Consider the following 18629-nt stretch of genomic DNA (forward strand, 5'->3'; position numbering starts at 1 on the left):
ATATATACACACACACACACACATATAATAATAACAACTATAACTAGGTGCATTAACTCCAAAACCATTATCAATGATTAACTAATAATCATACCAAGTCCAATCCACAATTTCTTTTTAAAGAAACTCCTCTAAGCTTAATACCATCCTGGACAGCAATTTAATAATTTAACCAATATAATATAATTAAAAGAATATTACATTTAATTTCCAAAACCAATAATGATTTTAAGTATTTAAATCACACAGCCAATATCTAGATTTTGACAAATCATCCATGTCACCACCAGTATTATTTTATTAATATGTATAAAATAATACACTAACCTGTAAGTACTAGACTATTCTAATTTAAGAATGTCTAATCGTAATCCAACTTATACACACAATAACCATAGATGATATATTTTAATCATCAAACACATAGAAATATAATTACACTTTGGCAAATCAACCATGCCATTATAAATATATATATTTTTTATATATTAGCAATTCAACCATGCCTCCTGAAGGTATATTTATTTATACCCTGGTAATTCAACCATGCCTCCTTAAGTATATATATTTATACTTTTAATTTAGCAACTCATCCATACTTCCTATTTATATTTTATTCGTCCCTATACTTAGGCAATATATTTACACCTTTAGCAACTTATCCATGCGTACAATTCAACCATGTACCAAACCTTAGAAACTAATTTACTAACCACACAATTCATACATAGGCAAATTAACTTATCAACAAAACAACATATACCTAGGCATTCCATGCATATCACATGCATATAATTAATTTAATAACAGCCTATCCATATATACCAAATAAGACTAATAATTTAATCATCTTAAGTGATATATACATATACTACTATATTATACAATATATATATGTATAATATCTTCCACACACACACACATATATATCCACCTCTCCTTCCATCACAAAAATATTAATTAATTATGTATACGCCAATTAAATGCTACTAATACCGTAATAGTACTCTATGGCTCTCAGAACACCAATAATACCTCTTCTAATGGTTGTTTTCAACCCTAACAGCTAAAATATCAACTCTGGGAATTCACCGAACCCCACAAGAGCTTTCCAGGACCTCACACGCATTCCCACACTCCCCCACGAGCTGCCACACGCTCTCACACTCTCTGCACGCGCTTCCACGCGCCATCATTCACTGGCAGGCGCGTCTATGTGCCTGCACGCGCCCTCACGCGCTTGATGTACTCTTGGCGCGTGCTGGCTTGCTTTGGTTGGTTGCTTCTCCAAGCTCTGGTGAACCGCGCCGCATAGGATCCTAATCCTATTGACCAGACCTCATCAAGGGTTTAAAAACCCACATGTACCATAACTCCATGTACTGAGATGCACCGTATCAGCTCTCCGTTGACTTGACTACATCAAGCGCCCAGATTAGTGGTGCACTGAAGCTCCATGTGCCGAATCACACCTGATCAATCTCCTTTAATATAACTAATCTAATGGCCCTGATTGGCGCGTACACCCATCTATCCTACACCGCGCCGCACAGGATTAAACTCTTGTGATGATGCGCCGAATGCTACAGAAACCTCCAGTGTATAAAATAAAAATATTATATACAATAATTGACCAGAATAATTTTACAAATATTATAATAATATCAGAAAAATATAAAACAAGTCCCGAAAAATCCTAGAAAATTTTCAGAAAATACCAAAAACTCTAGAAACCATAATTAACCCTATTAGGTCAAAGATCAACCTATAAATTGATTTTAAAAATATATATAACACTTATATATACAATTTAAAATCTAATAATCCAAAAATAAAAATATAATAATTTATCCTTTTAGTTATTCCGATCTAACCATGATTTTAAACAAATAAATTTAGTCTAAAATTCTGATATTCAAGGTGATAAACTTATGAGTTCTAAGAGGAGAGTTAGACAAGAACTTGCCTGAAGGTTTCGAAACGAAACCGACGCTTCAAGCTTTGATCGTCTTTTCCAATTCTGGCATCCTTTTTCTCCGATCTGGCCTCCTCTTCTTCTTCTCTCTCTGCCTCTCTTATTTTTTTTCTAACGTGAAAAACCTTTTTAATAAATTAATCCTATGTGTATATATAACCACGTTAATACCATAATCCTTTTCTAATTATGATTACCATATAAAAGAAATAATATTTATCTTTTAAATAATATATATACACACATATATTCTAAGATATATATGTATATTACATTACATATATAATCATTAGTTAAATAAATTATATATACCTATATATATCAATATATATACATATTGACATATATACCCCTCCATAATAATTATTAATTAATTATTTTTATATACATATAATTATATATATACAATTATACAAAGATAATTATTTAAATATCTTCTTGTCCATGGGCCTTTATTAATTAACCCAACAAGGTTTCCTTCAAGCCCAAGACTACATCCTTTGGTCCAACTTCCCTTAAGTCCAAATCCAATTAATTTAAATAAATTAAATAATTTTTAAACACTTAAATTAAATAACTAATTACATAACGCATATAAACAAATAAGAAATTACAACCAAGTCACACCATACCAATAAAATCAACACGTCAACAATTCAATCAATAATTAAGCACACAAACAAATAATCATTATATATAATCACGAAATATAAAATTAATAAAAATAAGACAATTAAATCATAACACTCGATTAACTAAAACAAATCATTTAAAAATAAAAATAAAAACAAGTAATCCCAAATAAATCAAATAAATTATTTAAATAAAAATATAAATCATTAATCCCAATATATAATACCTTTAAAATATAGTGGTATTACAATTTGCCCCAACTCAACCTTACCGCAATCAATCTGAGCCTATTGATACCCATCTGGTAATGGTGTAATCATGGTTGGTTTGTATCTTAAATACTATAGCCTATTAATATGTTCATTTTTATATCTTAAATACTATAGCCTATACTATAGCCTATAAGCTATTCTGGTTAAATTATTTTATTTGTTGACATTGACTATGTTGTTTGGGAGGTCGTACTAGTTTTTCTTTTTTTTGGCGGTGAAGTAACAATTCTTTCAAATATATTTCTGTTTTATTAGTGCCCTTTAGTTTATTGGCAAACCAAAGGGATATACACACACATATATATATATATGTTTTCTTTGTTATTGTTCTCCTGCTTAAATGAAGTTTATCAATTGAATGATGTGTAATGCATCACTTTACTAACCTAGGTTCTGCAGACTAAGTTTGAGATAAACTTATCTACTGAAAGAAACTGCATGCATGTTTTAAGCAAGGACTCTTATGTCATTTGTTATACACGAGCATTGTAGAAAAACTATTACTGAATTCTTTTATTATGCTAGTTCACCAGTTTTCCATCATTCACTGTATTCTACTTGGTGAATTCTTTTATTACTTTTCCTAATCTACTTGAATCATCTGTCAGCAGATTTCTCTATTTACCATATATATAGTAAATAACATTTTTCATTTTTCTTTTATTGCAGGTACTCGGTGGTGGTATTGATGTAGATACCATGTTAAGGGCCTGTTTGGAGGCCCATATCTGTTATTGTTTTCATGTTTTGGTTTTATTTTTGGGCCAATATCATGTTTGGAGTGGGCTGATGTGGTATTGAACAGTGTAAAAACATTATGAGATTTGGGCCAAAACCCATATCAAAGAATTGGTGATATTGGGTGATATGGTTTACTGTAGCGGCCATATCAACCCAAACCAAAACCATATCAACCCTCATTTAACTATAGCGGTGATATCAAGTATAAAAATTCGCATATCAGAACTGGCCCATTTTTCAGCCTCACTCTCTCTCTCTTCGCGCAGCTCCTTGGAGGCGATTTCAGAGGCGATAACTTCATACACAAACTCTTCCACCACCGATCTGGCATATCTCCTCCACCAGCTACCTCCTTCCATTTTTGGTATTGCTGGCCTTTCTTTTATCTCGTTCGCCAAACTCAACCTTCTCTCTACTTCTCTCTATTGACAGAACTCAAGCCCTAGTTTTCTATTCGATCCCTACTTCGACGATGGAATTATCAATATATCCCAGCCTCTCTCCATCTCATCTCATAGATAGATTACGAAAGATGATTCAGACCGAATCTCTCGCTCCACCTTCACTCACAGTCACTTCATGGTCGGATCGAAGCCCTAACCTGTGAAAATGTTTTCCCTCTTTCCGTCAAACCTCTTGCAGTTGGCCATCGGAGCAAACCCTAAGCCCTAAAGAAGAAACCCGAAGTCTGGAATCCTCCATTAGAGACGCGAAGATGTGTTCGGCGATTTACAGACGACCGCTGCTGCTAGGTTTGTTTCCAATCCATTTCTCTCTGTATTTATACACGTATATGTGTGTGTGTGTGTGTGTTTGTTCACAAAACTTACTCGGTCGATTAAAATGGATACATAAATTTTGATTCTTATTCTTCTCACTCCCTGACCCTCTTCGGCGATTAAAATGTTTATATATATATATGTGTGTGTGTGTGTGCGTGCGCGCTTTTCTGTGTATTGATCTGTTGTTTAATCGATTCTTTAATCGATTCTTGATTTTTTTTTCATTTGATGAATACATGACTCATCTATGCGATTTTGATGTTAGAGTTAGGCCAGAGGAGTTCAATTTTTGAAGAGGATGTGTACAAACAGGTTAGGGATTTCAATTTTGTTGATGTATTTACAATGACTTTGATGTTTCAAGGTAAGCCTCTGTTTCTTTGTTTCACTCTCTCTCTCTCTCAAGGTAAGCCCTATTTCTTTGTGTCACTCTCTCTCTCTCTCTCACACACACACACGTGACTTCTGAAAATCGAGTGTCTTGCATGGATTAAAATAAAAAAAATCTGGTTTTGGGTTGGAGTCTTACATTCTATTCGTATGTTGTTGGCTTGTTTACTCTAAATCAATTTATTTGTATTTGGGTTGCTGTTATTTGAAATGCTTAGTTGTGTTCCATCATATGTTTATAGATGGCTGATTTTGTTGAATTCTTTGCTACTTTGGATACATGTCAGTGTAGAAAAATAAAATAAAATAGGTCACCTTTGATTTATTTTAGATGTTCTGTGAAATCCAACTGTTATTGCTGGGAAAAACCACTCTTTATATATGAGTATCTATATATATTAAAATTTTCTGTGTTCTTCAAGGGGGGTTCGATGTTTTAGAAAAATATTGAGTTTGCAGAAATTTTTGCCACGGAAATTGGATTTTTTTCTAACTTAACTTCTAGAGTTTCAAGATTATTGGGTCTAACTTTATACAATCCTGAAGGCTCATTTCTGGAGTGGTCAAGTATATTTGAATTTTGTTGATGTATTTACAATGACTTTATACAATTGTTTAATTTGCCAAATAGCAAGATACATGGCTTTATTTTTAATTTCACATTTGACTGAGATACCTTTCAAATACTCATTCATTGCCATTCTGAAGATTGATTATATATATGTATATATATGTATATCATGAATTATATTTGAATAGTACATCATTCAACCTAATAAATCAAATTTTATTTCATATGTTTCAACAATTGGGCCACCACCAATCTGGAAATGTCCATTTTTTAAGGGGAAACCATGCCGGATTTTCGAAAAAAAAAAATGAATTTAAACTTTGATTCCAAAAAGGCATGTGGTTGATTTTTGAAACTTGAAATGGATTTTTGAAAGAGTTTTGAATAGTGGATTTGAATTGAAAAGAAAGAAAATGTTAAATTATTTTAAGAATCCAAGTTGTTTTGACATGCATAGTAATTATATTGAAAAATATTGATTGATCAAATTTTGTTTATTGTTTTATTTCATTGTCTTGAATATGAAATGCATGGATTGTTGAAGAAGGCCTATGAGCTATCTGTGCTCTGTGATGCTAAGTTGCTTTGATTATCTTCTCTCAATAAGGAAGGGTCTATGAGTTTTCCAGTACGAAATATATTTATCATCATCTTACCCAATCAATTTCAGATAGCACCTATTCAATTAGTGTATGTGTGTGTAAATTGTGTATAGTTTATGTTCACTATAACTATTGTAAATTGTGCATAGTTTATGTTCAGTGTGCTTCTACAAACTGCTCTTGGGTACTAAGATATATGCAGTTTTTCCTTATTGAGCAGCATGGTTAAAACATGATCATTACAAAAACAATTCATGAAGGACATGGCACCAGTGGGATTTATAGGACGCATTCTCCAGTTGCTACAACTCCAGGAAGCTAGTGATCTCTCAGTTAATCAAATAGAGGCCTATGCAAGTATAAAGAAGTGTGTGTACATTTTATGGAATGAATTTTAGTGATCTCCGGTTGTGTGTACTATTTTTAAGGAATTTCTAGCTCCCTATATGTGCAACTATATATGTGAATGGTGCAACAACAATTTATTAAGTTTGTGATGAATAAAAAAAACTTGTGGTTTGGTATGTTATTTATGATTGATTAAAATCCTACAAAATATTTTCAAGTACTTGTTTGGATGGCAATAATTTTTCTAGCAGGTTGTTTGATGGCATGCCTCTCTTTTTATTTTTTTATTTTTGTCGGGGTGATTTATTGTTCTCTCTTATAAGAGAGGGATCATCTTTGATTGCTCGCTTTTAATCTTTCTTCCTATTTATCAATTCTGCTTATGGTTGTAGATATATTGTATGAAATATTCAAAAGTTGGTTATCAAAATAAATACTCGAGAAAAGGGGAAACGGTCTCATGAGTTAACAATAAAAATATTAGTACTTTGAAGGATTCAAACTAATCTTACTAAAGTAAACTCATTCACAAGAGTCAATGTCCATCATTTGCTTCTTGTTAGTTTCAACTACAAGGATCTCTCTCTCTCAATCATAATGAATTTATATATATATATATATATATATATATATATGAAACAAAACAAAGTTAAATGGAGTACAAGCCTAAAGAAAAAGATAAATGGAGTGCAAAGATCTCCTCTCATTGAAAGATTATTACAAAGTTGGATTTGTAATTTGGTTGTCACTAATCATGTTTATGCCTTATAAACATCCCACATGATCTTATTTATACATGTAAATTTATTCATAATTTTTTTTCCCAACTCTTTAATGCAGAATATATATATTTTATTTTAACAAATTATCTGAAATTATAAAGAAAAATGGACTATTACATATAAACATATAATTGTATTCATATATATAATTATTCAAAACAAAAACAAAACAGTCTTTTACCACACAGATATCTTGTTATTGATTCAGAATTTTGACAACAAAACTAACTTTCCAAACGTGTTTTGTTTTCAAATTCCTTAAAATACATGACATTACCAAACGCATTTTCATGTTTTTGATATACAATTATCAAAAACAAAACAGTCGTTACCAAACATGGTTCCGATTTCTACTAAAAACATATCAATACCAAAACGATTGTTTTCATATCATACCAAATCATAACATATAACGTTATCACGATCCAAACGGGCCCTAAGGATTTTTGGTTTATTAATAATGAAGATGAAGCTGCAAACCATTATATACATTGATAGAGTTTTCTGAAAATTCTTTTGTATATATATATCCTCCAAGTCTCATCGCTCATGAGCTGACCAATCCACCATAAAGACGGAAAGCTCTCCAGCCCATAATCTTTCATCTGTATAGAGTAGAGGTGCCTCGGGCAAGCGTAGGTAGGATCGAATGGTAGAGCTCTTTATTTCCTTTCTGTACTGGTAATTGAATGGGGAATTCTGACAACCAAGCATGTCAATACATTTGAAAAGGGGGCACAAACAAAGCAAGACGCGGCGGAAAGGGTGGCTACTATAACACATACACACACACAGCGAGAGCACACTTTGAGAGACTTGCGTCGGAACACCAATCTTTCTTTGTATAAGATTTCCTCCTAGTCAGGGTGTCTGTAATCATTGATGTAGCGACTTCCAATTATGAGGAGGTAGCAAGGTATGCCAAGATGCCATGGTGTTTAGGAGCACAAATCCATTGTAGACAAGTAGGGCGAAAGCGGAGGAGCATGGATTTGTTGGATTGGCACCTGATTTAGCACAGAAAAGGGATTTCACAAAACAAAAAAGCGTAGCGAGAACAGTGAAATTATTGATTCGATATAAGTATATATATTTTCCTTTTTAAATGTGTGATAACCATTGTACATGTTGGGAAACGTGTAAGTTTTAAAAACTTTTCGAGGGATTTAAATTCATAGATCTTGATTCATCACATAGAGACAAGTTTTATGCAAAAATAAAACATGATATATCATTCAATTAAAAGATTGAATACTTACATCTAGGTTTGAGTAAACCTTAGATCCCTCCTCTAAAGTGAATGTTCTCACTTATTGTAGATCTCTTTTGCTAGACACCTTTTCCATGGATTTCCATCTTCTTGATAATGGTCTTGCCTTTAGGAATCGCTTATAAGCCTCCATGAATGACCTTGGAAAACTAGGCTTGTGGGAGCCTCCATTAGATGAGAACACTAACCCTAATTTTCTAGAGAGAGAAAATTTATTCCTTTTTCCTTCTTCTAAAAATCACCCCTAAAATATTCGTAATTCATGTATATTTATAGGCAACATAAAGGTAAAGAAAAGGAAACAACAAATTCTTCTCAATCTCTAATTCACATATCTCAAATCTAATATGATTCCAATATCAAGTTGGGATATGAGTGAGAATCCATTGGGCCTATTATTTTATTGGCTACAATGAATTAATAATTGGCCCGATCCATGGACCCAATTCAATTAATTCATAAATTAATTTCTACTCCACTAAAAGAAATTAATTGAACTCCAATTAAATAATAAATAACCACTAAGTCAATATTGCACTTTGACCCCTCTATGCATAATTAGTTATCGGATAAATAAAGCCATTAATCCGACTACTTAATTAATATATTTATTTTGGTACCATTGATTATTTCTGGCTCGATCACAATAAAACATTTGTTTGACAAAAATAATAATTTAAATAAATAAATATATAATAAATCATTTTGTCTAAAAACATACGAAGGCCTTCGAATTTACTTTGTGATCAACTATAATCAATACAAAATAAATACAAGTAGCAATGATGCAAATATTGAAAATATAACCCTCTAACTATTAATTACATAACTACCCAAAGTGTCGGTCTAAGGATCATGAAGAATCCGCCGAACAAATCAAAGTAATTATTAATTAATAAAAGAGTCTATAATTCTCTCATACTTAAGAGTCAAATGTTATGACGGTGATAGGGAGCAATTGCATACGACGGCTCTCGCAATATATCTCAACATAACGCGGATCCAGTTCAAGTCTTAATCAATTATGAGTCCATCCATAATTACCGATTATGAACCATTTATGATTATTATTTATATTCATGTATTGATCGTCATCACATACATATATAAATATCTCTTGTAATTAAGTGGACACTATCAATTCTATAATGAATCGAAATATAATACATTGCATTCACCAATTGTATAAAACATAAATATTTCAGAAACGTCAGGAACTTATATCACTTTAATCCAAATAGGAATTTGTTATGCCAGGGCATATAAATCCCAACAGCTCCCACTTGCCCTCATAGCCAATTCAAATTGCATCTAACTCCAATGTTATCCAGATGATGATCAAAATTATTAATCAATAACACCTTTGTTAATAGATTAACAAAGTTGTGTTCCAATGCAATGTTCTAGCCACAAGTACACTTTCTTACCGGACAATATCATGTGGAACATGATACTTCCTCTCAATGTATCTTGTTCCTCTATGGAACCTTGGGTCATTGGTTTGGACTACTTCTACACTATTGTCGCAATATAGCTCGATAGGCAGACTAGTATGCTCCACAACCTCTAAAATTAGTGAGATCAAACCAAAATGCTTCCTTTGCCGCCATTAAGGCTGCAATGTACTCCACCTGCAGGTTTGAGTTAGCAGTTAAAATCTGCTTAACAATCTACTAACTGATTCCCTTCCGTTGAGTGAACATACACTAAGTCATGAACCTCATAGTATTTACTTCTGATTGAAAATCAGAACTAGCATACTTAACTAGGACCATATCATCACATCCATAAATGAGTATGAGATCATTAGTGCTCTTTAGGTACTTAATGATATTTTTCACAACAGACCAGTTATCAAGTTCAGGATTGGATTGATATCTTCTGACTATCCCTACTATGTAGCGGATGTCCTATTTGGTATAGACCATGGCATATATGAGACTTCCATATGCCAAAGCATATAGTTCCAGTCTCATTAACTCAATCTCCTCTGCTAGTCTTGGAAAACTACTTACTAGAGAGAGCAATCCATATCAATAAAGCAAGAACTCATTCTTTGAGTTATGCATATCAAACCTGGTCAAAACTTTATTAATGTAGGATTATTAAGATAAGCCTATTTTCCTTTTAACCTGATCTTGCAAAAGCTTGATCCTAAGAATATAGCTTACATCTTGAAAATCCTTCATTTAAAAGTAATTGAACAACTACCTCTTTATTGATGACAAAACTTCCACATCATTCTAAATGAGTAGGATGTCATCAATATATATAGAATCAGAAAAATAATGACATTCCCTTGTACACTCATGATTTTTCCACTAAGAAATCTTCTAGTATCTTTTTGTAGATTAACTTACCTTCCATAGGTATCACCCTACTAGAAAGTTCTACAAGATCCCAGAATTTATTAGAATATATAGATTCCAACTCTGATTTCATAGTAACTCGCCAAAACGATCTGTATCCATATCGGTTCACGCTTCCGTGTAGCTTACTGGGTCCAACTTATGTTTAACAGGGATGTCCATAACGGTCTCACCTAAAAACATGATTCTGTCAGATTGGATAATTATCCTCCCACTACATCAATGTACCGATGAAGGAATCTGTGTACTAGATGATGCTGACGCATCAATAGGGAATTCTTCTATAATTCTAAATCTCTATACAAAGTGTGTTCATATGTGGTACATCTGGTACTCATACCATATTCTCTGACATTATGCTACTAGGTATGTGATTCATAATATGATTCTCCTATAGATAAACAGTGAGTGTAAACAATCAACTTTTATCATTGAGATCATAAAATAATCCGTCCAAGTGACTTTTAGAGTAGCTATCAAATCTATCATGCGTATGATCTGTTTCCAATTTACTTGTCCATATCAAGCGCACATGTGCAAGACTACCCCATATGTGCATGTGATTCAAACTAAGATTTAGTCAAAAACACAGCTCAACGGTATCCTTGAGACAGACTAAGATGGAATGCAGTTCATAATGCGCATCGATGTCATTAACGCTAAATTCTTAAATGAAAGAGATAATGTGGCATAACTGATCATAGATCTAACCATGTTAAGTGGAATTCTGTTATTCCTATTTGACACCTAAATGCATTTAGCGTCAATTGCGGAAAACTGGTACACAACACCCTCATTGACCATATAGTCTTTGCACTATCCCAAGAAATACTCATTTCCTCGATCAGATCGAAGTGTCTTGATAAGTTTACCTAATATGTGCTCCACATCAGTCTTGACCTTCTCAGAATATACCAAGAGTTTAAGACTTGTGTTGCATCAGATAAACTTATCCAAAACGTGAGTAATCTTGCTTGGATGTTCATAAGACCACACGTGTCAGTGTGTACCGACTCCAATTGTCCTTTATGTCTATTTCATCTGGCTGATTAAGCCCTTAGAGTTATCTATCCTTCAAAACAGGGTTCACAAGTTTGGTTTAGGCTCCTCTGCCTCACTAGGTAATTAACCTTCTTTGACCAATCTTTGAATCTCATTTTGACTGATTACAACCCAAAAATAGACACTAAAAATACAATGAGTCAGAAATAACAATTTTTCTCTTAACATTCAATCTAGAAGATGCAACATTAGTTTCTGCATCCTGCAAATCTTAAGAGTTTGTGATTATAGTATATTAACCATCTTTCAATGCACCAGAAACAATCGCATATCTATTCAATTTTATAAAACCAGTTTTACAAAATAACAACACAGTTTTTATAAACCACAAGTGTAACAAGAATAAGATAGCGTCTAACTTCTGTGCATAAAGATAGTTCTCTAATACTAATATCCTCATACTCTCTAATTTCAGATGTAATACTCCCACTGACTTAGCTACAACCTTGACATCAGGTCAAGTACAAATATATTCCATATCACCGAGGCTTCGGGATTCCTGAAATCCTTGCAACGAATTGCAAAAATGTTTAGTGGCTCCAGAATCTATCCATCAGGAATTAATAGATACAACCACATAACATGGCTCAATGATTAAATATATATTTTCCTATGCCACGTCATTGCTTAGACAGTTCATCCTTTAGTGTTTTCGTTAGCAGTAAAAAAAATAATTTAATTTGCCCTCAACATACACTGCCTTATTCCCTTTAACTTTCTGGATACCCATATTTTGTGCTAGCCTAGTCCTATTATCATCCTTCTTCTTTGCTTTGCCTGTCCACTTAGGCCTAGAAGAAGATGGTATAGACTAGGTTAGATTGATAGGAACGCCCATACTCTTGATTATCCCTTCATCTGTTACCAATTCTATAAGAATATCAGCGAGTGTGAACTCAAACTGATTCCTTATTTAGTTCACTCTAACAGAGTCGAACGAGTTTGGTAACAAGGCAATAATCATGTCAACTTGAAACTTATCACCCAAGTCAACCATATTGATCTCCAGCTAATTTTTAAATAATAAACAATCATTTTCCAAAAATTCAATTTCATACTGGAGTTCCTTAGGCTATCTTGATGGTATTAAATTTGACACAGTACTTAGGCATATCATCTATCTAATCTCACCAAAACATCTCATTGACATTTTACATGATGCTTGAAGAAAATAAAATAATTTAAATGTTAGCTTTGGAGCACATTCGAGATAAATTCTAGAATATTGCACCAAGTCATATCATTTGCCTTATCTAATTTATTAAAAACATTAATGTCAAATTCGGTATCTTAAAGTAAAAGGATTAGGTTTAGGAGTAATAAATACATTTTGTACCACCACGTTGTGAATAAAATATTTAAGTTCCTTTTCCAGTCATTATAAATGAGGTCCAATATCATAGAATATGTAAGTAAACAGATAATATGGATTAGACATAACTAATCTGAATATAAATGCATTCATACAATATGCAAGTTGAATTATTAATACTGTCATGCATATTTAAAATTAAAATGAGTTTGTTAACCACATAATATAATAAATCTCAATCGAACAAGAGATCATTATCATTATTGGTGAACAATCCCTTTTAATTAATGCGGGTCCCTCAACTCTGTAGCATAATAAATCAACCAATCAATATGTCAATAACTTATCCTGTTGGAGGAGTTCATTATTACTATTGTTAAGATTCATTTACTATTAGGCGAGCACTTCCATTAAAATAGTATATGGGTCCCTTAACCACTGCATGAAAAATCAGATGACCAATACGCCAATAACTTATTCGGTTGGTGAAGTTCATTATTGTTATTGGCGGGTAAATCCCATCATCTCCATATCTCTTAAGACAATGCCTTGTCTATCTATATGAAATGATTCCCGATTATGCTTAGCCTTTCTAAAATCACCTAGTGTAGACCACTCCGTTGGGGAGCTAACACTATTGATTTTAGATTGAGTGTATAACGTTATTAATGCTCTAATGAAAAATAAAACATTAAATATCTTGTCATTATAATCTAGACTCTTTAAATCATGCGTAGGGCCTTATTTTTAAAGATCTAATTACAATGAACATTTAATATTAATATTTTCATGACACAACCATTATTGTAATATTAAGACTCTTCAAATGATGCATGGGGCCTTATTTTTGAAGATCTAATTACAATGGTTTTAATAACGAAGGCCAAGGGGTAATGTAAAAAAAAAACCCCCGCTCCCACTCAATTTTTAATCATTCATAATTGGGGTTTTAGATTTATTCATTTATATGATATAATGAATGCAAAACATCTTGATTTTAATCCAATTAAATTTAGAAAATAATTGAACTTTTAAATGATTCACTAATATTTAATTGGAGGCACATTTAAAAATAATTTACAAAAATAATTTTTCCGTTTCCCAATAAGTACCCTTTAATTAATTAGTAATCAAATCCAATTAATTTTCATAACTTAATTAATATAAATCAAACCATTTAAATAAATATCACGGATCCAATGCATGAATAATAATTAATTAACAATTATATATTCCATGCATTTCATATATCGCATAAATAAATAAATGACAGATAAAGCAAATAAAATGGCCAATGGAATCAATTTTTAACATTTAATTACTCTAAGTATTGCGGGAAGGTCATCCATCGGCTTGCAAACACTCATTGGAGGCTAGTACGCACCGGGAGAAGCAAAACGGCGGTCTGAATGTGCCCGAATGGTCTTACACGCGCCAACACGCGCTTACCACGCACCTTCCAACCTCTCCACACGCCTGGACTCGTCTCTAGAGGTCTCCAGCTCGTGCCATGCGCTCCCACGGGGCTGCACGCGCTGGGAGAATGCTGAAGCGCGTGCCACGCGCTCCTACGCGCAGGCACGCGCGTGTGCGAATTGCCAGCGCGTTCCACTCGCTAGCACGCGCCATGCGCGCTGACTTGGTTCCGGCGCGTGCCATACACGCGCCTTGCTACTGGTGGTGCATGGACCATCTTCCAGCCGCGTTCCACTGGATCTTTCCCTCGCTGAACTTTGATCCGACGGTTACTGATGCGCGCTCATGTATACCACACCACACCGGATCATCCGTCCACCTTCCGGAGCCGTCCCTTGCCGCCGGCCATACTCCGGTCGCCGGAAAATCGCCGATAATTCCAGAAAAATATTTTAAAAATCCAAAAAATTAAGTTTAAGCCCAAAAAATTCCAGAAAAATTCTGAAAAATTCCGAAAAAATTCCAAAAAATTCCTGAAGCCTAATTTAACCCTTTTAGACCTTCTTGAAATTTTATAGTATCCTTTGATGAAGATTACATGGCTTTAAAAATATTTACAATTTGAAATACAAGGGAAAAAATTAAATTACATCATTGAATTTTCAAACGGCTAAATCAAAGCCTTAATTACATTTATTCAAAGATACAATTACATTCAATTAACCGATAAGCTTCATCCATGGCCCAAACACACATCATCATCCATTCACAATTATACATACATCATCATGTATCAATATATTAAACCATACATCAACATACATCAATATATATATATAATTTGGATCCATGATGATGATTTTGATAAAATCATGATCTCTAGTAATGAATCAAACCATGCTCTGATACCACTGTTGGGAAACGTGTAAGTTTTAAAAACTTTTCGAGGGATTTAAATTCATAGATCTTGATTCATCACATAGAGACAAGTTTTATGCAAAAATAAAACATGATGTATTATTCAATTAAAAGATTGAATACTTACATCTAGGTTTGAGTAAACCTTAGATCTCTCCTCTAAAGTGAATGTTCTCACTTATTGTAGATCCCTTTTGCTAGACACCTTTTCCATGGATCTCCATCTTCTTAGTAATGGTCTTGCCTTTAAGAATCACTCATAAGCCTCCATGAATGACCTTGGAAAACTAGGCTTGTGGGAGCCTCCATTAGATGAGAACACTAACCCTAATTTTCTAGAGAGAGAAAATTTATTCTTTTTTCCTTCTTCTAAAAATTACCCCTAAAATATTCGTAGTCCATGTATATTTATAGGTAACATAAAGGTAAAGAAAAGGAAACAACAAATTCTTCTCAATCTCTAATTCACATGTATTAAATCTAATATGATTCCAATATCAAGTTGGAATATGAGTGAGAATCCATTGGGCCTATTATTTTATTGGCTACAATGAATTAATAATTGGCCCGATCCATGGACCCAATTCAATTAATTCATAAATTAATTTCTACTCCACTAAAAGAAATTAATTGAACTCCAATTAAATAATAAATAACCACTAAGTCAATATTGCACTTTGACCCCTCTATGCATAATTAGTTATCGGATAAATAAAGCCATCAATCCGACTACTTAATTAATATATTTATTTTGGTACCATTGATTATTTCTGGCTCGATCACAATAAAACATTTGTTTGACAAAAATAATAATTTAAATAAATAAATATATAATAAATCATTTTGTCTAAAAACATACGAAGGCCTTCGAATTTACTTTGTGATCAACCATAATCAATACAAAATAAATACAAGTAGCAATGATGCAAATATTGAAAATATAAACCTCTAACTATTAATTACATAATTACCTAAAGTATCGGTCTAAGGATCCTGAAGAATCCGCCGAACAAATCAAATTAATTATTAATTAATAAAAGAGTCTATAATTTTCTCATGCTTAAGAGTCAAATGTTATGACGGTGATAGGGAGTAATTGCATACGACGACTCTCGCAATATATCTCAACGTAACGCGGATCCAGTTCAAGTCTTAATCAATTATGAGTCCATCCATAATTACCGACTATGAACCATTTATGATTATTATTTATATTCATGTATTGATCGCCATCACATACATATATAAATATCTCTTGTAATCTAGTGAACACTATCAATTTTATAATGAATCGAAATATAATACATTGAATTCACCAATTATATAAAACATAAATATTTCAGAAACGTCAGGAACTTATGTCACTTTAATCCAAATAGGAATTTGCTATGCCAGGGCATATAAATCCCAACAGTATATTCATCGACGGTGTTTCAGTCAATTTGAAGTTTGATTCTTTTTTTTTCTAATTATGGACATGATTTTAGTATTGTATACTTTCATTAATTAGCAAATATTATTGCTGCAAAAAGTAAAAACACAGACATAAAACTTCATTATCCATATCAAAATCAATTTATATATCAAAATCACACACAGTAGAAACTCTAATTATTAATGAACGCAAAATCAAACTCAATGAAGTCAAAATCTAGAATATCGATAAAAGGATCAACAGAAGAATAAGCACTCAACATGGCCATCTCATTGGATGAACAAGCACTCGCCGTGGTCATCTCATTGGCCCGAGCTACCACGTTTTCCCTCAAACCTTTAAGTGCAGTCATGTACTCCTCAAGCTCATTCAACCCTAATTCATCAACCCCTGCGTCCCACCAAAGCCTATCTGAATCGTCCATCACTTTTTCTTCTTCATCTTTCTTGCCCATACACAAGACTTCCTGCTTATGATGATCACTTGGGTTTTGGAAGAGAAAGTGGTTGAGGACGGCGTCCACGGACAGGGTTCCGAAGGAATGAATCCTTTCGGCGAAGGGGGACTTGACGACGATCACAACATTGGCACCATACAATGCACTTAGCTGAGCAGCCTTCTTGAAGAGTCCGCCCCTGCGCTTGGAGAAAGAAACCATTAGATTGTTTGTCTTCTCTATTTTCTTGATTTCGATCTTTCTGCGCCCCATACTTTTCTTCTTTTCCTTGTTCTCCATCAAGCAACTTGCACTCAGTTTGGTAACACACTAATCTAAATATAGAAGCAAAGTATAAAAAGAAGGTATAATTTCAATGAGATTTGGCCAAAAATAACTATCACCAATGTTATAAATTATTGTTATGTTTTTTACACACACCTAACAGTTAGTTAAACAGTTCTGACAATATATAAAATGACTTGAATACCTTTTAACTTTGTCAAAACTACTCTTTAACCTAAACAATTGACTAAAAAGACTAAAATATTTTTAAAATTTTGTAAATTTACAAATTATATATATATATATATATGTATTTTACAGACATATATACTCCTCTCTCTCTCCACCACTGTACCTTTCTCTCTCCACCACCACCGTTCCTCTCTTTCCACCACCACCACCACCACCACCACCACCATCACCATCACCATCACCGTTCCTCTCTGTCGACCACCACAACACTGTTCCTCTTTCTCCCCACCACCACCACTGATTCTATAACCCAACCACCAAAATTAAAACAGGAAAATGCCATCATGGCCACTGGAGATGCCGACTTTGTTTTGTGAAATTAGGTGATTCAATCAGTGAAAAAAAAAAAATTAGGTTCAATCAAGATGTGTGTGAATGTGTTTTTAATTTGATACCAAAATTAATTCTTATTTTATTTTTTTCATGTTACCTATGGCTATTGCTATCTGGGGTACTTCTTCGTTCAATTTATTAGTTATATTTGTGTGCTAATAGTAATAGATAAATTTACCAATATTTGAATAGGAACTACTTTGAATTGGACAGTATATTCTGTTGGTGAACTTAATCATAATTATTGATACATATTTACAGTTTATAGTTTTCTAATTTCTCAACCTGTTAATTTGAATAGGAAAATGATACTAGTCATGACAAGTCTTCTAAATTTTGTAATGCATGAGTTGAAAGAGGGATTTACATGATGTATTAATTACTAATATCTAAAGTGGTATAGATTATTGGGCTTGTTGGTTAGACCTGAGGCCTGAGCTTAGTT

At 33.1% G+C, this 18629-nt stretch overlaps 1 protein-coding gene and 1 long non-coding RNA gene across 2 annotated transcripts; one reads left to right on the plus strand and one right to left on the minus strand.

Annotated features, from left to right (window-relative positions):
- Window positions 1-3828: 3828 nt before the first annotated feature.
- Window positions 3829-6684, plus strand: LOC132314216 (uncharacterized). The gene is made up of 3 exons (XR_009483488.1): window positions 3829-4373; window positions 4669-6482; window positions 6533-6684. It is a non-coding gene; the product is annotated as an uncharacterized LOC132314216 (long non-coding RNA).
- Window positions 6685-17050: 10366 nt separating this feature from the next.
- On the minus strand, window positions 17051-17614 carry LOC132280904 (agamous-like MADS-box protein AGL62). Its single transcript, XM_059782660.1, has one exon. It carries the CDS (start codon window positions 17612-17614, stop codon window positions 17051-17053), a length of 564 nt encoding a protein of 187 aa, XP_059638643.1.
- Window positions 17615-18629: the final 1015 nt, after the last annotated feature.

This window comes from Cornus florida, unplaced genomic scaffold, assembly GCF_030987335.1.
Source record: "Cornus florida cultivar Cherokee Brave unplaced genomic scaffold, ASM3098733v1 CherokeeBrave_3.0.0_Hap2_Chr01, whole genome shotgun sequence".
In the NCBI taxonomy this organism is placed as follows: Eukaryota; Viridiplantae; Streptophyta; class Magnoliopsida; order Cornales; family Cornaceae; genus Cornus; species Cornus florida.

What these genes read in the sequence shown, in the direction of transcription:
- LOC132280904 (XM_059782660.1), bottom strand. Translation starts at nt 17,614, where the DNA reads ATGGAGAACAAGGAAAAGAAGAAAAGTATGGGGCGCAGAAAGATCGAA.